This window comes from Wyeomyia smithii, chromosome 1, assembly GCF_029784165.1.
Source record: "Wyeomyia smithii strain HCP4-BCI-WySm-NY-G18 chromosome 1, ASM2978416v1, whole genome shotgun sequence".
In the NCBI taxonomy this organism is placed as follows: Eukaryota; Metazoa; Arthropoda; class Insecta; order Diptera; family Culicidae; genus Wyeomyia; species Wyeomyia smithii.
The window spans coordinates 6,957,229-6,974,273 of NC_073694.1; the positions used below are offsets into that span (position 1 = coordinate 6,957,229).

The 17,045-nt window shown below is 42.8% G+C and overlaps 2 protein-coding genes across 2 annotated transcripts; both read right to left on the bottom strand.

Annotated features, from left to right (window-relative positions):
- Positions 1-766: 766 nt before the first annotated feature.
- LOC129718090 (uncharacterized) lies at positions 767-1,992 on the bottom strand. Its single transcript, XM_055668509.1, has 2 exons — positions 1,509-1,992; positions 767-1,446 (listed from the first exon to the last, which is right to left on the bottom strand). Exons 1-2 carry the CDS (start codon positions 1,845-1,847, stop codon positions 793-795), a joined length of 993 nt encoding a protein of 330 aa, XP_055524484.1. The 5' UTR covers positions 1,848-1,992; the 3' UTR covers positions 767-792.
- A 361-nt stretch (positions 1,993-2,353) lies between these two features.
- LOC129718091 (proteasome subunit alpha type-7-1) lies at positions 2,354-3,447 on the bottom strand. Its single transcript, XM_055668510.1, has 2 exons — positions 3,202-3,447; positions 2,354-3,122 (listed from the first exon to the last, which is right to left on the bottom strand). The coding sequence occupies exons 1-2, from the start codon at positions 3,301-3,303 to the stop codon at positions 2,475-2,477; spliced, it is 750 nt and encodes a 249-aa protein (XP_055524485.1). The 5' UTR covers positions 3,304-3,447; the 3' UTR covers positions 2,354-2,474.
- Between the last annotated feature and the right edge of the window lie 13,598 nt (positions 3,448-17,045).

Genomic DNA, 17,045 nt, shown 5'->3' on the forward strand with positions numbered 1-17,045 from the left:
GTTGGCCTTTGTCGTTCGTGTCGGTGTGTAGATTGTGAGGCCCTATCACCGGTCTATACATCACTTCGCTACCAACCTGGGTGTTCATATCTCCGATAACGATGTGATGTGACTTGGCGAGCAGCTCTCGTGTGGTGCCTCTAACTACACGTAGAATGATTCCTTTTCAGATGAACGCCAGATCGCCATTCTTGATTGCTCGCAGTAATTGTTTAGAAAGGTTAGCCACGCTACCGAGTCTCGTGATGAGACAACAAATTTCTTAAGTCAGCCGCCTACTTCGGGTCAGACGCTGTTGTGAGCCACCCCTAACCTGGGAAACAGACGCTCAGAAAGGTTGGGACTTCCTCTGAGCAGGTCTACCCCCCTCCCTCTTCTCTGTCAGTATACGACCGAGGACTCACCACGGGTTCGCTTGGTTACTCATATCCTGGCTGGTACCACGAGGATGTAAGGATAGGAGTTGTTGAGCAGAAAAAAAAATCATTGGATGTCGAAGATACTTATAAAACTTATTAGATACTTATAAACTAACTTATTGTCCGCTCTACTGAAACATAATTAATTTTTTTCCAGAACTAATAGCCTCTTCTTCACGAAAAGGCCACAACTCCACCCCACAATATTTTTTTAGTGGCTTCTATCTAGGTCGAAATAATTAGCACTAATAACATCAACGCAAACATTGATAGAGCCGAGAAAGCGAAATGCGCAAACAATTAGCTATACCTAAAACAGAGTTCGAAAAGAAGAAAAATGATTCGGTTGTTAAAATAATTTAATAATTTTTTTTTAACTCAAGTCAAAATTGTTGCTCTCAACTTTTATATTCAATGGTCCACCACTACTACTACTGTGGGGTGTAGCGTCGTTACCGATGCTGAGAGCCATCGGAAGAGAATTAACTTCCTCGTTGGACGGAAACACGCTCGCATGGGGCGTCACGTGGGCTGGCAGAGGTGGCGTTTGCGACCGATAATACTGACTTTTTTCGAAATCGATCCGATCTTTGTTCACCATTGCTTGGATTTTTTCTTGCAACATAAGAGCTCTCAGGACGGGGAGTTTCCTGAACTGTGCCGCTAGATGTAGTCCAAAGTAGTGGAATTCGTCCGGCACCGAGGGAACAGCCAGGGGTGGCGAGCTGATGCTGTCCAACCGGTCGAGAGCATCCCTTCGGGTACGTTTCGAGGAATATTGTGTAGGACGGATTTTTGTTTTCTGTGTTACGCTCGGTGCGGGGTTGACCGGGTGCTGGTGGTTTTCATCGATGACCGGCCAAGATGCTACTTCTGCATGCTCAAAATCAATCACGTACTCTGGTTTATATTCTGAAGGAACGTCTGTTGCTTCCGGCTGGTCCGGTTCTTGTGATTCAGGGGACGAGTTGGAGTGATATTGTTGGGACGAAGAAGCTGGTTCGAATTCGTACAGTGATGCATTTGGCTGTGATAAATGGTAAACAATGATGCTTTAAATGGTTTAATTAACACAAATCCCTCACTTACGACATCATGGAATGATGATCTTTCACTTTTCGACAGAAATTCATCTGCCATTTGATACCAGGAAAGTTTGGTTCGGTAATTCTCGCCGGTTTCTGCTCGTGGCCGCTTCATTTTGTTCCTCTCGATGTTGTATGTGTCTCGGATGATTTTGAGCCTTCGCTTGACCTCATCGGTGGACTCGGCATTTGTTGCGTTTTTTATGTACTCGAAGGCCTTGTTGCGCTTCTGCTTGTTTTTGTAGTGCTCGTGGGAGAAATCCCAGAGGCACTTATTTTCCCGGTACAGCGCTAGGATGTGGACGATTTCGTTGTAGGACATTTTTTTGCTCCGTTCCGCCATTATTATTATTTTAAACTTTGTCTCATCACACTCGCGGTGGCGAAAAAAACGCAGGAGCCTGCGAGAACGACCCGAACCGAATGGAAATCAGTGTTATTTTTTTGACTGTTTTGATTATCACTTGCTGCTGCTGGCAGCAGTGCTGCTAGTTATATAAAGATAACTGTATCATGCCAGCAGAGATATATGAAAAATTTCGCACTTCTTGAAAGGGTCAGTTTTTTTTATCTAATCCTTTGCCAACAAATTTGTACATAAAAATTATAGTGTTAGTAAAAAAATTAGTTCAAAAAAGATAAAGGTCTCAAAAGAGATCGAAAATATGAAAAATGTCAACGAAGGTTAATTTTTTTGAGAGGAATAAAAAACAAAAGCAAATGTAATGATTTTTTTGTTTAAAATTTCATAGTTTTCGAGTGGAATTCACTTTTAAAAATTGGTAATTCGGATACGCATTCACTAAAGGCCACAACTTTACCGTGGCATCCAATCAATCCCTTTAAATATAATCTGTGTTCATATCACTGATGTGGGCAATTATTTATTCCAAGACAACTTACCAAAATTAACGTTATTTCTTGTGTTTAGAGAAAAAAAAACGAAGCTCAAATACTCCCAAAAGAAGTCTTACTTCTTCTGCTTCTTTTTATCCGCTTCCTCTTCCTTCTCTTTCTCGATAATCGCCACATACTTCTCGATTGTGTCCGCATCAAGCATCTGCATCGGTTGGTTGCGCTTCATCACGGCCACCTCGAGGTTCTTCTGGCCGGACTGGACCACCTCAAGCAGGGCCTTGATGGCCAGCTTGATAGCACCTTCCTCCGTCTCGACCAGCTCGTTAGTGTAGTACTTCTCGAGGAACTCTCGCACCGTTTTGGCAGATCGCCCCGTTGCGTTCGCCTTCCACTCGTAGTAGATTCCAGACGGTTCCGTCTGGTACAGGTGCGGCTGTCCGTCGTAATCGAACCCACCAATCAGACACGAAATGCCAAACGGTCTCCGACCGTTGCTCTGGGTGTACTTCTGCTTCAGGCCGGCAATGTAGCGGGTTATGTACTCTAGCGTTACGGGATCCTCCACGTTCAGTTTGTGGCTCTGACATTCTACCTGAGCCCGGTTAATCAAAATACGCGCATCCGCCGTTAGTCCGGCGAACGCCATAACGACATGATGGTCAAGCAAGCAAATTTTTCGCACCGTTCGTTCTTCCTGCAGCTTGGCGACGGATTTCTTCTCAACTCCGAGCACAACCACGTCCTTTCCGCGGACACCGACCTAGCGATGACAAGCAAAACACCGTAAGCGTACACAAAAAGAGCCCACACAATTGTGAGGTTATAAACAATTTACTTACGGCAGTGGATCCCTTGCGAACCGCTTCCTGAGCGTATTCAACCTGCAGCAAATGGCCATCCGGGGAGAAAACTGTAACTGCACGATCGTATCTGGCCGACATAGCTGCTTATCTATCGGTATGACAGGTTGAAACGGGTGATTTTTGTGTGGAAATATACGGATTTATGCGGCAGCTAATTCACTTGCTTCCCTATCGAAAGGCGATGATTCTCAGTTTTTGTAAAATTGTTTAGTATGTTGATGTGTGTGTGCGTAGGGAGCGTTTGACAGTTCGCTGTTAAAGTTTTCGAGCAGACATTGGATTTTATTCGAGCCATTCGAGCCTAAGACAAGACGTGACAGCTGGTCACCGTTACATTCAACCAATTTGAACCGGCTGCTGATTGGCTGAATTCGATAACGCAATCGTTACGTACTAAGGCAAGACGCGACAGCTGGCTTCTTATTTTTCTTTTCGTAACGGCCGTTATCCCCGTCGAAATTTGTTTGAACGTTCCATACCGTTGATGCCAGAATGATTATTTTTAACAACTTCTGCAGGTCAATGAAAATAAAACAAATTAAAATTGCAATATATAGGCGAATAATACTCAATTCTTATTTATTATTTTATGTTCAATAAAGCATACTTCAATTATCAAATTTTTTCTTCCTAAGTTTCTTGGTACCCAAATTTTTTCTTTCTAAGTTTCTTGGACTTCAACCGAAATAGTAATAAACGACTAATCAATGCATTTTTAAAGTTATAACAGTGAAATACATTACTCGGTAATATCATGTACCTTGCATACTTTTACATCATTATTTATGAACAATTATAATAGCTAAATCATGACTCTCCAGCATCACTGCTTTATAGTGAAAAGTAACCTCGTTGTATTTTCTACGTGACGATTGCGTTATCGAGTTCAGCCAATCAGCAGCCGGTTCAAATTGGTTGAATGTAACGGTGACCAGCTGTCACGTCTTGTCTTAGGTCACGTAGAAAATACAACGAGGTTACTTTTCACTGTAAAGCAGTGATGCTGGAGAGTCAAAATTTAGCTATTATAATTGTTCATAAATAATGATGCAAAAGTATGCAAGGTACATAAATATTACCGAGTAATGTATTTCACTGTTATAACTTTAAAAATGCATTGATTAATCGTTTATTACTATTTCGGTTAAAGTCCAAGAAACTTAGAAAGAAAATATTTGGGTACCAAGAAACTTAGGAAGAAAAAATTTGATAATTGAAGTATGCTTTATTGAACATAAAATAATAAATAAGAATTGAGTATTTTTCGCCTATATATTGCAATTTTAATTTGTTTTATTTTCATTGACCTGCAGAAGTTGTTAAAAATAATCATTCTGGCATCAACGGTATGGAACGTTCAAACAAATTTCGACGGGGATGACGGCCGTTACGAAAAGAAAAATAAGAAGCCAGCTGTCGCGTCTTGTCTTAGATTCGAGCATACCCGTGCCAGAGTCTATGTGTATATAGAGTCGCGCGAAGAGAAAATCTATCGTTTCGGCAACACAGTTTTTGTGCCGTTTGTTGCCAAGAACTATACAGTTCTGTTTTTCACCAATATCATTTTTTGAAATTCTTCACAAGGTACACAGTTTAGAAAGATTACACCAGTGATGTTTTGTTAAATTTGAGTGAACCAGTGTACAGGTTCAATGTTGGATTAAAATGTGTAAGTAAAACTTCGGAAAAAACACATATTCATTATTACGCTCGATTACAACACTTTTCATCCACTCCTAACATTATCACCTTGTTTATTTACATTGCTCGATTGGTACCCTCGTTTGACACTGATTTGGTTCCTTTGGTTTCATCTTTGCGGGGCTCTTATTATAAACATAGACTCTGACCCGTGCTGGGTTGCCCTCTGGACGTCATTTAAAATATTAAGATTAGGGTCTTGGTAATATTTTGAAGTAGAATACTTCTCTCAGGAAGTTCGGTTACATAGGAATGTGAAATGAAAATCTAAAACCGAAATAAGTGAAAAATATGTCCAATTTCAAATGCTAATAAATTGGTTAGTATTCGATGGATTTCCTTCGTTCTTGTAGCAATAGGTTGGAAATTCTTCTAAGATTCTTCCCAAAAGAAGATAATTGTAATTTTATTATTCACACTATTGTACTATTGAAAATAGTCCAGCCTTGTCAAAACGAAAAATTCGATCTCTGATTGGTCGTTATATGATTGCTTTTCAAGCACGATCGACAGAATCATATACCTTCAATTCAATAATAATATAATAGCTACACGCTATCAGAAAACGACGCATGTGCGTGTTCTATGTTTTGAGTGTAGTATTCGTTTCTCCTTCCCAGGTCTGCGCCAAAGCGAGAAAAAAAGAGCTGGCACTAGAGGAAGAAATAAAAGATCACGGGTTTGAGACATTCATGCTTTCCATGAATCATGCGACGAGACGAGAAGGTTCCCGGACGAGAGAAATCGTTTGCTACTGGATCATTCGGTGAAAAACAGAAATTTTTGCAGTGAAAAGCAAATAGTGAAAAAAAAAGCAAAGCTAAAGTTTGTCATTATTGCAAGAAAGAAGGGCATTGTCGACGTGACTGTCGAAAATTCCGATGAATTCAGAATCCGATTTGGAATATGAAATGTGTCTAGCTGTTGGTAGTTAGTGTTGAAGAAAAAGATGGTACCCTGATTCAGACGCTACTTCCCACATGACCAACGATGCATCCATTTTTGGTGAGCTTGAGCTATAAAATAAGTTGAAGCTGGTTCCAGTAGAATTTTTTGCGTTAACGGCAAAAGTGTTCAAGTGTATTTTGCCGTGTCAAATAAATGTTGGGTGAACAAGAAAATGAAAGGTGCTCAACAGAAAGTAGGTTTAGAGAATGTTTTCGATATGCCATCCCTCGCGAGTAATCTACTTTCGATGAGCAAGATTGCGGAACTCGTCTCTGTATTCTCGAACAAACGGTTGCGTTATCGTTCGCCGAGGTTTGTTCTACAGAACCGGCCGTGAAGCGAACGGACAGTTCCCCGGAAAGCAGGCTACTGCGAACATCAAAAGGAGGTTGATCAAGACAAGCCCACCGGCTGCTCCGTCAACAGTGAATGTTGGGCTCACGAATGAAAAGTCCAAGTTCCGGGTAATGGAAAATGAGCTACCGCGGTGGAAACCGCGAAAGGCAACGAAGAACAAGGGTGACGCACTCTTATTCAAAACTGACGGGTCTAAGTACACAAAATGATCTTAAAACTCCGCATCAGAGACGCGAATGTGAAGGGTACTACCACAGATAACAGATATCCAAACTAGGACAAAAAACTCCAGAAATCGTGTGTAAGATTTCAAATTCTTACTCGTTTGGAATGCTAACGACATCTTTCTGCAACTTGCGACTTGAACCACTTAAGTGATGGCAGCGCTGGATTATAGTCAAAGCTGCCAGACGCATGAAAGTTCTCACAAATAATAGAGTAGCTGTTTTTGCAACGATATAACACTGGTTTTGTGAGGTTTGTGTATTTTTTCCATATCAACACTGAAACAAACAAATTTATCGCAAATAAAAGCTGGGTTTTTCGATTATGTTCAAATTACGACTGCTCAAAATTGCTACATTGAAAAACGGCAACGCTTCTTATTGCAATAATATCGATAAGAGCTGGAAAACTATCGTTTTTATCGAATCATTGACCACTAAGTGCTCTTAGCGCCACCATACTGCGTATTGCGACATGCTAAAAAACCGTTGCGGTTTTTTACACATGAAGCAAAATTAGCTTGGATGTCTGTTATCTGTGGTACTACCTACAAAAGGTAGCCCAAAAAGTATTAGGAAAGAACGTGCAAGTTCGGTCCCCCAGAGGTAACTATCTAGCTTAAAAACCAGGACGAAATTACCGAAAGGTGCGACATTGCACAGGCCTTGAAAAGAAATTGCGGAATAGTGGTGGCTGTAGAATCAATTCGCCTCCAACAGGGTTCATCGACAAAAAAAAGCGCTGAAGAAAACTAAGGGAGATCGTAGCAAGCTGCGACCGCGAGTGGATGTGAAAAACCATTTCGCTTGCGATTTTTTTGTAAAGCCCTATTTAGAGTTCCAAGCGAAGTGAATATCTCATACAAAAGGTCCTTTTTTTCACGCCCGTGAACAATGCAACCTGCAAAAATTTCACTTCGCTTGGAACTGTGAACAAATTCGATCCAGCGAAATTGAAGGTTGCGGATCTCATCTTTTTCACTTGGGTTTACTTTTTGCAAACGCTAGTGAAAAAAGCAACAGCAAGCGAAAACTTGCGTGCGTTTATACTCTGTCAGTTGCAGCCAACTTTCACTTCGTTCGGAGTGTAAACTCGGGAATTTCGCTTCACTTAAACTGTAAACTGCAGGCTTTCGAAATACCTCCGTGTTCCACAAACGGGTTTTCACGACAGATTTCGCTAGCGAAAATTTACGCTTTTTCCCTTGCCAAACTTTTCACTTCGCTTGGAACTGTAAACTTTGCTTAAGACTAGAAAATTCGCAAATATTTTCCGGTTTATTGTGCCAAAGTGCTTAAGAACTTGAAGAGAATTTTAATCCCCATTTATTTCGCTGTTGTGCGTGGATCTTTTTCGTTTATCACTGTTTTTGGACCGTAAAGTTCCATCTGCAGAGGAAAAATGTACTATTTAGTTATGAATATTCGCTCTGACGGAGTTACGGTGCTGCCACCTTCAATTTGTTTACTCTATGAGTGTAGAGGATGGGAATTTCTTCAAAAGTGAATGTGATAGCAAACATTTAAATATTTTTCCCTAAAATTCGCATACGGGCAGTTCAATGTGTGTGAAGGAGATGATGTAATTCCGTCAGGGCGAATTGTTATGCAGTTCGAAATAAAAGCTGCAAACTGGTGCCAAGTGAGAAAAGACTTGACCAGAAACCTGCTATCATGAATGTGTCCAGGGTTGCCAATGTTCCAGTTTAAACTGGATTACTCCAGTTTTTTTTCAAGTGATCCAGTCAAACAGTTTTTTCCCAAAATCTTCCAGTTTTTCAGATATTTGCCAGTTTTATATTCACTGAAGCTCCGATTGATTTTCGAAAATATTTTTAAAACGTAAATATTGTAGATTGATAAATTATTTTGACAATTCTTAACAGCATTCTCGGTATACTATCTTCTCGCACGAAACACGGTCAAATTGAAGACTGCAGGACATGGTTGAGATAAAACCAAACAAATAGATTTTACCAGACCATGAAAAAAATTTCTGTTTATTTTCTGTTGCGTAGCAGTTGAAAAATTATTAAAAGAATCAGATATCAAAAGATAGCGAAGTCAGGAATAATTGAAATTTAAACTTCACTGATGTAACGGAAGAAAATGTTGCTCTATTTTCTTAATTTTGAGATAGATTGATTGCGTAATTTTAAATTGCGTTGCTGTTAGAGGAAAGTTTTCAGTCCATAATTTTAACAAAATGTAAGCCCGAAACAAAACAGTTCTGATTAAAATGAGTAATTTTTTGCAAAGAGTTATCTCTTTAGTTGCTTCATAAAAAATGTGATTGGATTCAGTCCCCATAACAGAAAAGCACACTCACAATCATTTTTTTTGCTTTGTTTAAATTTATTTGGAATCCAGTTTTTTCCTGCCTTTTTCCAGTTAAATCGAAAATTTTTTTGGCAACTCTGGTTGTCGGACATTGCCATCGTATCGGACCCCTACCGCATCCCTACTGGCCATATGGATGACAGGCGAGTTCCCGGTTCAGGAAATCGTATCGACCTCGAACGAGGGCTACTTGGTTGCCAAGGTGGACGGTGTATAGTTATGCTGCAGTTGTTATGCTCCGCCGCGTTGGTCTACAGAGAGGTTCACTTAGAAGTCGATCGTGTAACCGTGAAACTAACGAATCTAAAGCCGCTGCTGGTGGCGCTTGGGCTGTTTAGTTGGAAAGTCGCTGCACTAAACAGAAAGGCCAGATCTGGTTGGAACCTTTTGCGAAGCTCAGCTTAGATCTGGCCAATGTCGGTGCTAAAAGTACCTACAGCAGAAACGGTACGGAATCGATCATTGACGTGACGTCCGGCAACCCGGGACTGATCACGGACTGGATGGTAGACAACGGCCACACTAATAGCGACCTCCAGTCGGTCTGCTATAGCGTGGACGCGAGGCTGAAAGCGACGTGTACGGCCAATACCTCAACCACTCGCGCCTGGAAGACATCGCATTTTGAAGCCGATGTTTTTGCGGAAGTAATAAGTTGTAGTCGAAGAGGGGAGGGCCTACCGAGTGCTAATCTACTTATTGCTACACCTATCGCGTGCGAGGCGGGTAAAACTTAAGAGCGCAGTAAAGGCCAGTAAACGACCCTGTTTCGATAGACATTTGCGACAGTGCTAACAGACCAGAGGCTAGTCATCCCCGGCAGAGCAACCACCTGCAACTAATTGAGATCGCAAACTCCCTGAAGGTGAGCAAGGCACCCGGACCAGACGGAATCCCGGACCTGGCCATTCAGACGCCATTAAGGTAGCCCCTGGGTTGTTCAGGGCGGTCATGCAGAAATGCTTAGACGGCTGCCTCTTCCCAGATCAGTGAAAGCGACAGAGACTGGCATAACTGCTGAAGACACAGCGGGCATAGTGCTTGAGGGTAATCCTCAACAGGCTTGTGAGATTCACCGAGAGAGATGCCGGTCTGTCAAGCCATCCATCCTGGGTCCGGTATTGTGGTATGCCATGTATGACGGTGTGGTGAAGCTTAAGCTCCCACCGGGGGCGGTGATTGTGGGCTTTGCGGAAGACATAACTCTAGAAGTCTACCACAAGCCAGTCAGCGAGGTCGAGTTAAAAGCCGCGCTATCCATACGCGTAGTTGAGGACAGGAAACTGGCGTTAGCACATTATTAGACAGAGGTCATCGTAGTGAACAACCGTAAATCGGAACAGAAGGTTTTGAATAGTGCTGGTGGATTGCCTCAAAGCGATCCCTGAAGCTCTTGGAAGTAATGATTGACGACAAGCTCATGTTTGGGAGCCACGTCGACCAGGCTTGCAAAAAAGCTTCCACGACTATAGCGGCACTATCGCGCATGATGTCGAATAGCTCGGCGGTATTTAGAGTCAGGTATGGCGGACCCGTGTGGTCTAAAGCCATGGGCGCAACTAAGGAAAATTTCTAGGGGGGGCTAGTTTTCAAACATTTCATTTAAAAAATAGAAAAAAGAGTTACAATGCGCCTATTAAAAACGCATAACATAGTGTCGTAACAGAAGACAAAATCACATCAATCGGGAATAAATCTCCGAAGATGTATTGAATATCTTGACCACCTCTTTCAGCTGACACTGATTCGATATTGAGGAGAACTAGATTTGGTAAACGGCTGGGCAGTGCGTACCAGCAGTACACCAGTGCTAGTCGGCATAAAAAAGATCCCAGTGTGGTCCAAGGCATAATGCCATATTCCTAACTCCACGTGGAACCGACTGAAATACGAGCAACCAAGGGAAGATTGGTGAACCGGTGTGAACTTGGTCGCTGACAGGGAAGCGGTATTTGTTCTCCTTGGAGAGCAGCTTGTCTGAGCGTCTGTTTTCCAGGATAGGGGCGGTTCGAACAGCGACTGATCCGGAACGGACGGTGAACTATGAAATGCGGTGTCTCACCTCTACACCCAAGACGGCGGCTCCGTCGCGAGACTAGGTATCGCAGCCCCAGTAAAGCAGCATAGAATTGCAAACGAACCGAAATTACGAAATAAGGACGACGATTAGAAGCTCGGTACACATACATAATGGCGACAGTGCATGAACCATGAACAGCACGCGCTGCTTGTAGAGAACCCCGTTGCACACCTGGCGAAAGTCAATAGGATGCGGTGGGCCGGTCGCGTCGTAGAGATGTTGGACGATGATCCTGTGAAATCACTTCTCTTCAACAACCCTGTTCAGGACTACGGGGCGCAGCGTGCACGATGGCTCGACCAGATCGAAAGAGACTTGCGGGTGATGAGACGTCTGGGGAACTGACGAAACACAGCCCAAAACCGAGCAGCATGGCAACAACTCCTTGATACAGCACGAGCCACCACGGCTCTCGTCTTATTGGTAAGGTAAGTAAGAGAGCGAGGTTTGAGAATCAATCTTGGGTACAGTACTAGTTCTCAGCCAATGAATGATGACATCTCAATTTGTGTTGATTTTGATGCTCTGATAAGAAGTATGGAATGTATTTATATTGACTACAATTATTCTCTGGGAAATTCTAGGGGGGGCTTAAAACTTAAACCCCCCCGTAGTTGCGCCTATGTCTAAAGCGTTGGGTACTTCCAGTCACCGCGGAAAACAGGAAAGCACTACAGACTCATCTGCTTGAGGGTCGCGTGCGCGTATCGAACCGTGTCATCCGAGGCAATATGCGTCTTGGCTGACATGGAGCCTATCAGTATCATTGTCAAAGAAGTTGTAGAGTGCTTCGATGGCCAGGTACCAGCGGGAAAGGTCCAATTCTATCAAAGGTATATGAGCCTATGAAGTCACCAGGACCGGATGGCATTCTACCAATCTTTCTACAAAAATCGGACGGAGTCGTTATGTCCGAACTCATCAGCCTCTTTCGAGCCAGCTTTACTATGGGACATATCCCGGTCAACTGGCGGAACGTTAAGGTGGTGTTTATACCAAAGCCGGGGAAAAAAGACAAAACATTGCCCAAAGCTTTCAGACCTATAAGTCTGACGTCAACTCTTCTCAAGTTGATGGAGAAAATTACGGACAACTACATCCGCAGTGAGTTTCTGAAGGAGTTACCCTTACATAAGCATCAATATGCTTATCAACAGGGTAAATCTACTGAAACCGCTTTGCATTGCCTAGTGACGAAGATCGAGAAGTCCTTGAAATATAAAGAGACAGCGGTCTGCGCTTTTCTTGATATTGAGGGAGCTTTCGATAACACGTCCTTTGCATCAATTTACACGGCTCTACAAAATAAAAGAGTCGACGATACTACAATGAGCTGGATCCAAGCAATGCTTTCGAGCAGGAAGATCACAGCTGCATTGGGGGATACGTCTGTCACAGTAGGGGCAGTGAAAGGGTGTCCTCAAGGAGGAGTTACTCTCCACTGCTATGGTCACTGGTGGTAGACGTTCTCCTAACCAAGCTATCACAGCTGGGCTTCAAAGTCATTGGATATGCTGATGATATAGTCCTTATTGTTCGGGGAAAATGTGATGCAACTCTATCTAGTCGCATGCAAACGGCACTTAACACCACCTCTCAGTGGTGCTCAGAAGAAGGGCTGAACATTAACCCCGCTAAAACGGTCATTATACCATTTACCAAGCGAAGAATGCACACAATCATTCCTCCGCTACTGAATGGGGTAAGACTATGTTTCAGTAATGAGACCAAATATCTTGGAATCATTCTGGATAAGAAGCTGAACTGGACTGCTCACCTAGACTACGCTATCAAGAAGGCAACTTCAGCTATCTGGGCTTGCAGTACACTGTTTGGCAAGACCTGGGGGCTAAAACCACAATTAGCGCTCTGGTCTTACATCACCATTGCTCGGCCACGTATAACCTACGCAGCCCTCGCATGGTGGCCTAAAGTAGATGAAAAGACAGCTCAGGCGAAACTTACCAAAGTCCAACGATTGGCCTGTCTCTCAGTTACCAGTGCCCTGCGCACAACACCGACAGCAGCCTTGGAGGCCTTGCTTTGCTTACTTCCTCTACATCTCCATGTGAAGAAGGAAGCAGAGCTTGGCGCACTAAGGCTGCAAAGAAATACAACGATGCTCGAAGGTGACCTAACGGGTCACCTAAGCATCCTAAAGGAGTTTAAGCTGACACCTTTAGTAACAACAGTCTCGGACTGGATGGAAGCGAAGCCAAACATGGACGTTCCATATATAGTGATCGACACAGATCGCTCCATGTGGAACAATGGAGGGCCGAGTCTTCCATCGGGCACAATCCGCTTCTACACGGATGGCTCAAAAATCGGACCCCAGACTGGTTCAGGGATCTACGGACCAGGTATAAAGGCCACTATCTCAATGGGTAAGTGGCCAACCGTCTTTCAGGCGGAGGTATACGCAATATATATCTGTGCTATAACATGTCTACATCGCAAATATAGACATGCGAAAATCGGAATCTTGACGGACAGTCAGGCGGCACTAAAGGCATTAAAGTCTGCTACATGTGTCTCCAGACTAGTCTGGGAGTGCATCGCAACACTCAGGGAACTCTCCCGCCTCAACAAAGTTATGCTACTTTGGGTACCCGGTCACTGCGGAATCGAGGGAAATGAACATGCCGACAGCCTCGCAAGACAAGGATCTGCTCAGCAATTCATTGGACCGGAACCGTTTTTGGGTACTTCCACATCCGCCATTAAAGGCGAACTAAGTACATGGGAAAAGCTAAAGATAGCATCTCAATGGCAACATGCGCAGGGTTGCAGGCAAGCTAAACAGTTTATCTACCCTAACCCTACGGTTACCAAACGGCTACTTAGTTTAACTCGTAGTGAACTACGCATCATCACGGGACTTCTCACTGGACACTGTCCTGCTCTTTATCATTTAAAGAAAATCGGCAAAGTCCTAACCGACTATTGTCGCTTTTGCAACGCTGAACCTGAGAGCTCAGCGCATTTGCTTTGCTTTTGCGGGGCTCTTGCTTCATCGAGGTTTAACTTCTTTGGAAGTTACCTCTCAACTCCATACCAGGTATGGAGCACCAATCCCAAAACGGTCACAGGTTTCATAAACCATGTAGTTCCGGATTAGGGCACAGGCTTACAACCAACTAGCTCAACTCCATCAATGAGTTCGAGCATCTTGTAATCTGTGTAAAGCAATCGGGACCAGCCACAAAAGACAAACATTCCTGTCGCAGTGGCGCTTTCTACCCAATGCCCTTCAGGCATACAAAAAAAAAAAAATCAAAGGTATATGGACGTACCGACTCATCCCGGAGATAGCCGGATGGATCGAGAGGCGCCACTTCCACTATACAGATACTGTCAGGCCTTGGCTGCTTTAGGCAGTATCTGCATAAGTTTGGGCACGCGTAGTCACCTATGTGCCCAAAATGTGCGGGCGCGGAGGAAACCGCTGAGCATGTGCTTTTCGTATGTCTTCGTTTTGCACAGGTAAGAAGCGAAATGTTGACAGTGAGCGGGTCGGATATTAATCCGGAAAACATAGTGTAAAAAATGTGTGACGCCGGGTTCACCTGGAGAGCAGTCATCACGAATGATCCCCAGATGGTTCTCACGTTGCAGGACACCAATCGATGGAATACCTGTCGAAATGCCAGTAAACCAGGTTTACAAAATAAGAGGGGCACTAAGCACACTCGCACTTCTCTCTGAAGCAATGCCTAACGGCAGTCCCAGGGAGATTCGGGTTCGGGAAAAGATGAGGAAACGAAGACGATGTTGACGTGCGTTCCCTCCAAGGCCCAATCGTCGACTCAGACTCGCCCCGTGCGTTGGCGAACGTAAACAAGTAGAGCACTTCGAGGAAGACACAGCTGAACATTCAGCGGTTATCAGCTGACGGAGTTGCTACTGAGTACTTTCAGAAGGTTTATGAACGAATTGGTGAACCGGTTGCGGTGAGATCAATAAAGCTCGGAAAGAGCTAAAAAGCCTCAAAACAACTGGAAACAACTATTCTCTGGTGCTCCGGTAAACATATTGATTTAAAAAAAATTCCGCCTAGTGAAAGACGTGGAAAACTGACAGACTCTGTTTTTTTTTTTATGCTGGTTTTTTTTATCAAAACGCTGCGGAGCACTTGCAACTGCTTTACGGACACAGTGGTTCGCAAATCAGTTAGTGGCTTTTTGTTAGAAGTTTACGGCCACAGTCTCGTGGTCAAGCAAAAAGCATGTGGTATTGAGGGCGAATGTGACTGGAATGATGTTGGTGTTAAGATTACGCAGCCGGGGACGAACTATAAGAAAAACCGTAGTTGCATAGAGATGGCCCAAAACCTGACATCAAACAACATTTTATACGCGAGCACATCACAGCTGAACGCTTAGGGCATCTTCTGCGGTGGTCCAAATCGTTGTTTTGTTCCATTTTTTTGGAACAAACTCAAATTCACTGCTGCACCGGTGGTGTAAATTTTGTTTTATACCAGATCTAAATTGAAAAAATTTGAAACTGGTATACGTTTTGGTCTATTTTTGTCACTTTTTGGAACAATAAATAGATCGTTCTAAAACCATTTGTACGCTGCCAATAGGTGGGTAAAATGTCATATTTCAATTGAATACCTCATTTTTGGTTATTTCCATATAAGCGTTTTGCGAGTGTTGGGGAATAAACAAAACAAAGATTTTTTATGACAACTCACAATTCATTTTTGTGGCTTTTTTGAAGCAGAATATGAACAGGTTTGTCGTTTTTGGCATCAAGGAAACCGACCAACAAAAGAGGGGAATTCTGAAAGACCATAACCGTCGTATTTTTCTACTTTGCGGGTTAGATGAGCCGCAGGACAAATGACAATGACTGCTATTTTTAAGCTTGAAGCATAACTGGCAGTATGTGACCTACGCGATCAAATATTTTACGCTATCCTCCGAAACCCTACTTGTAGCAGAAATTTTAGATCATACCAATTCATCCTGAGAAATTTCATTGACGCTCGGGTCAAACCGTTAAATCCATAAAGTCTTGTGGATATAAAATGTCTTGCCAAAGTAATCGTTTGATGTGCGTAAAAATGATCGAATTTCCGTTTGTAAAATATTGAGTGTTTTTTATTATAACAAGTCTCATTGACTGATAGCATGGGGTATTGAATTGTTGACAGTGTGACAGATGTCAGCGGTTTAAAACAACAAGATATACAACACCGGTGCGGAGAACGAAAAGTTGGTCTATATTAGCTGGTTCTATTAAGGTTTCGCTGGTGTAAATCTAGTATAAAGTTGTTTCAAAAATAGACCACCGCTGAAGATGCCCTTACAAGTGGAACCTATTTGGAGCTTTAAGTCGGCGTCGGCGGACAGCTTCACGAAGGCGCTGGACGTAGACCTACGACGAACAGTGTGGCTCAATCAAAAGGGAGTGGCGAAGTAGGCACTGCCAAGTAGGCCTTGAGATAAGCGCTCATGGAGAAGATTTTCGGGAATTTCCATCAAGACGTAAGGATTGTTTTTCAATGAATTGTTTGTGGTTCGAGTTTTATTTTTTTTTTGAATTTTCGCCTATTCCTTTGGCTCCCTTTGATGATTGACAAGCAGGCGTCCACCTGCTTTGCCTTCACGGTAATCCGCCCCTGGAGACACAATATATTTTTCATTTTATACAATGTTCAGTATTTTTTCGTTTCAAGTTTTTCCATCGTTGCTCGACTTTCAATAACTCGGCTTCTGGTCGGGTACATGTTTGACGAATATCAAACCCGACTGTCTCTAATAAGCAATAGTTATGTTTAATACGAGTATCAGACCAATATAAAAATCATTAACAAATCAATACCGATTGATCTTGGACACTAAATAACGATAAGTGAGATATGAGAGAAAACATCTGTTTTGCTGAGAAAATAAAAATAAATAGATAGGTGGAAATCTGCATGTATATAGTGAGAAAACAATAGCGGAACATTGTTTAAAAACAATAAAAAATGAGCACAATTGAGAAAACAAAAAGACAACAGCAAAAGTAGATTCAGACATTTAAGTGTATATAAAGAGAACAGAAGGGCATGAAATGACTCAGCTACAATAGGTTAAAATTAGCCCAGTGTTGACTTCTTCCAGAGGCCGAATTTCATCTTAACTTATTTATCAAGAAAAAAAAGAAAACCACAC